This window comes from Apis dorsata, unplaced genomic scaffold, assembly GCF_000469605.1.
Source record: "Apis dorsata unplaced genomic scaffold, Apis dorsata 1.3 scaffold_58, whole genome shotgun sequence".
In the NCBI taxonomy this organism is placed as follows: Eukaryota; Metazoa; Arthropoda; class Insecta; order Hymenoptera; family Apidae; genus Apis; species Apis dorsata.
Genome location: NW_006263358.1, coordinates 846706 through 849154, shown reverse-complemented (window position 1 = coordinate 849154; position 2449 = coordinate 846706). Strand labels below are relative to the sequence as shown.

The 2449-nt window shown below is 47.7% G+C and overlaps 1 protein-coding gene across 1 annotated transcript in view; it reads left to right on the top strand.

The window, feature by feature from the left end:
- LOC102676541 (fez family zinc finger protein erm-like) overlaps positions 1 to 2064 on the top strand; it is a 22875-nt gene extending 20811 nt beyond the window's left edge. Inside the window, exon 3 of the mRNA XM_006609567.2 lies at positions 7 to 2064. Coding sequence (XP_006609630.2) covers positions 7 to 789 — 783 coding nt within the window. The 3' untranslated portion in view covers positions 790 to 2064. The remainder of the gene's footprint in view (positions 1 to 6) is intronic.
- Positions 2065 to 2449: the final 385 nt, after the last annotated feature.

Sequence of the window (2449 nt, the reverse complement as noted above, 5' to 3'; positions counted from 1 at the left end):
CCGCCCCCCATCACCATTCAAAAAGCTTTCTCGAAGATGAGCCTGGCTGCGATCTCGCCCGAGAGCCAGCGTGAAAAGAAGAGCCCCGGACCACGGAGTAACGAACTCAGTACGACGAACAAACAGAAGACATTCACCTGCCCTGAATGCGGCAAGGTGTTCAACGCCCACTACAATCTGACCAGACACATGCCCGTCCACACGGGGGCGCGGCCGTTCGTCTGCAAGATATGCGGCAAAGGGTTTCGCCAAGCGAGCACTCTGTGCAGGCACAAGATCATCCACACGGCGGAGAAGCCGCACAAGTGTCCTACCTGCGGCAAAGCTTTCAACCGAAGCTCGACCTTGAACACGCACAGGCGCATCCACGCCAACTACAAACCGTTCGTGTGCGAGTATTGCGGGAAGGGGTTCCATCAGAAGGGAAACTACAAGAATCACAAGTTGACGCACAGCGGCGAAAAGGCGTACAAGTGCAACATTTGCAACAAGGCGTTCCACCAGATTTACAATCTCACCTTCCACATGCACACCCACAACGACAAGAAACCATTCTCGTGCAAGATCTGCGGGAAGGGGTTCTGCAGGAACTTCGATTTGAAGAAACACATGAGAAAATTGCACGACAGCGGATCACCCGTGTTGAACGGCCTAGGTACTTCGGCGCAGAGTCACAATCAACAGTCCGGTTACGCGTCCGTCCACCACGGACCCGGTGCCCACTCGTTCGTCAGTCCTTTCCTGCTTCCGCCGCCAGGTACCACCAGTTACTTGAGCAAAATGTTGTGACAAGGCGACGGTGTTCATTATCCGAGAAAGACGCAGTGCCCTTTGATCCTTGGCCCGCCTTGTTACACGGGGGACATCGGCCAGTTGACTCAACCCTCGAAATGAAGGGGGCGAGGAAAAGATATCGGTGATTATTAAGAATTATCACGGAATATCGAGGGGTGAAGCTGGAAATTGGACGATTAGATTAGATCTCGAGGATCGTCCTTTGGTTTTTCACCGCGAGAGTAATTTATCTCTCCGATAGAGAGAGAGACGACCCAAGAAGACAGAGATACCAAAGACGCGGGCAACAGACGCTTCGACAACGCGGGGAAACGTGTACGTGTTACCGTATTGTTTCGAGACAACCAACTACCTCATATACTACAGCAACTAAATTGTAGCAGATTATTCCTGTTTTAAGACTAGTCTCAGGCCTTTTTCCGTCACGATGTAACGATATATACGTTATATCATTTAAAAGTTGCAGTACTTTCTTCGGATACCTCCGTTACCAAATTTCTTTTTTCTTTTCTTCAGATCACGCAGTATCTCGCAAACACACACACACACACACACACACATACATATATATACGCATCTATACTCAAAGTTCTACCTGTTTACGCGATCGCGAATTTACGAGGGAAGTAAAAATTGAAAGCGATTCGCAATATCATACCGTGGATAGAAACGATCGTCAACAAAGATTGGTGGAAAACAAGGCTCGATAAAAATCCAACAACGATGGACAGGTGCATTAATTTACGTCGGGAACACGAATTTTCGACGGAACGTGACGGGTGAATAATATCCTTAATTTCGAGGATGAACCAACGCGACGGCGAGGGCAAAAACGGTGGGCAAATAGGACGAGTAATCGAATTAGACGATTCGTCGCGGACAATTCCGGGAGCACAATGATATTTTAACCGAACGAGCAGTTGCCAGCTGCAAAACACCGAGCGTGAATATATCGGAGAAAGCAAATAATCGGTCGTATCGGGCGAAATAAACCATGCCGGGAGGTAAATCAACAGATAGACAGAGGAACCAGAGAGATAACATAAGTGCATATTGGCAGGATCGTTATAAACTGGATACCGGATCCCCCATGGCATCGGATTAATCGCATGAAAGCTCAATCGATGGTATCCTGGCGAGAGATGATTACTTATTTATGTAAATACTTGTAAATATTTGTACCTGCGACAGAGAGTGATCTCGTTATTGCGGCGCATTAACGGTGGCCGGAAATTATCGACGAAAAAAAAAAAAAAAAAAAAAGAGAGAGGAAAAAAGCGAGATGGTGGTTGATTCTTCAGCGACGATCTTCGACGCGAGACATCGCGCGAGAGTATTGGCAGAGCTCGGATCGAAGCTTGGAGGGCTCGCGTGCAAGCTTCCTCCAAGATGGAGGAAAAGCGTGGAGAGGAACAGACACGTTTGGCCACGATTATCTTTATCTATTCCTTAGACGAAATGTATAAATCGGTGTGATAGTAGCTTTTAAGTGACGACGCGCGTAACGAGCAAGAAAGTGTTGGCCGTTCAATTTACTATCCGTTGTAAAATTACGCCTAGATACTAGGTTCGGCGATCGATCGATGTGGATCGAAGATTTGTACGCGATCGTTTCGAGAGAGATTTGCAATAGAGAGAACGTAGGGAACACGAG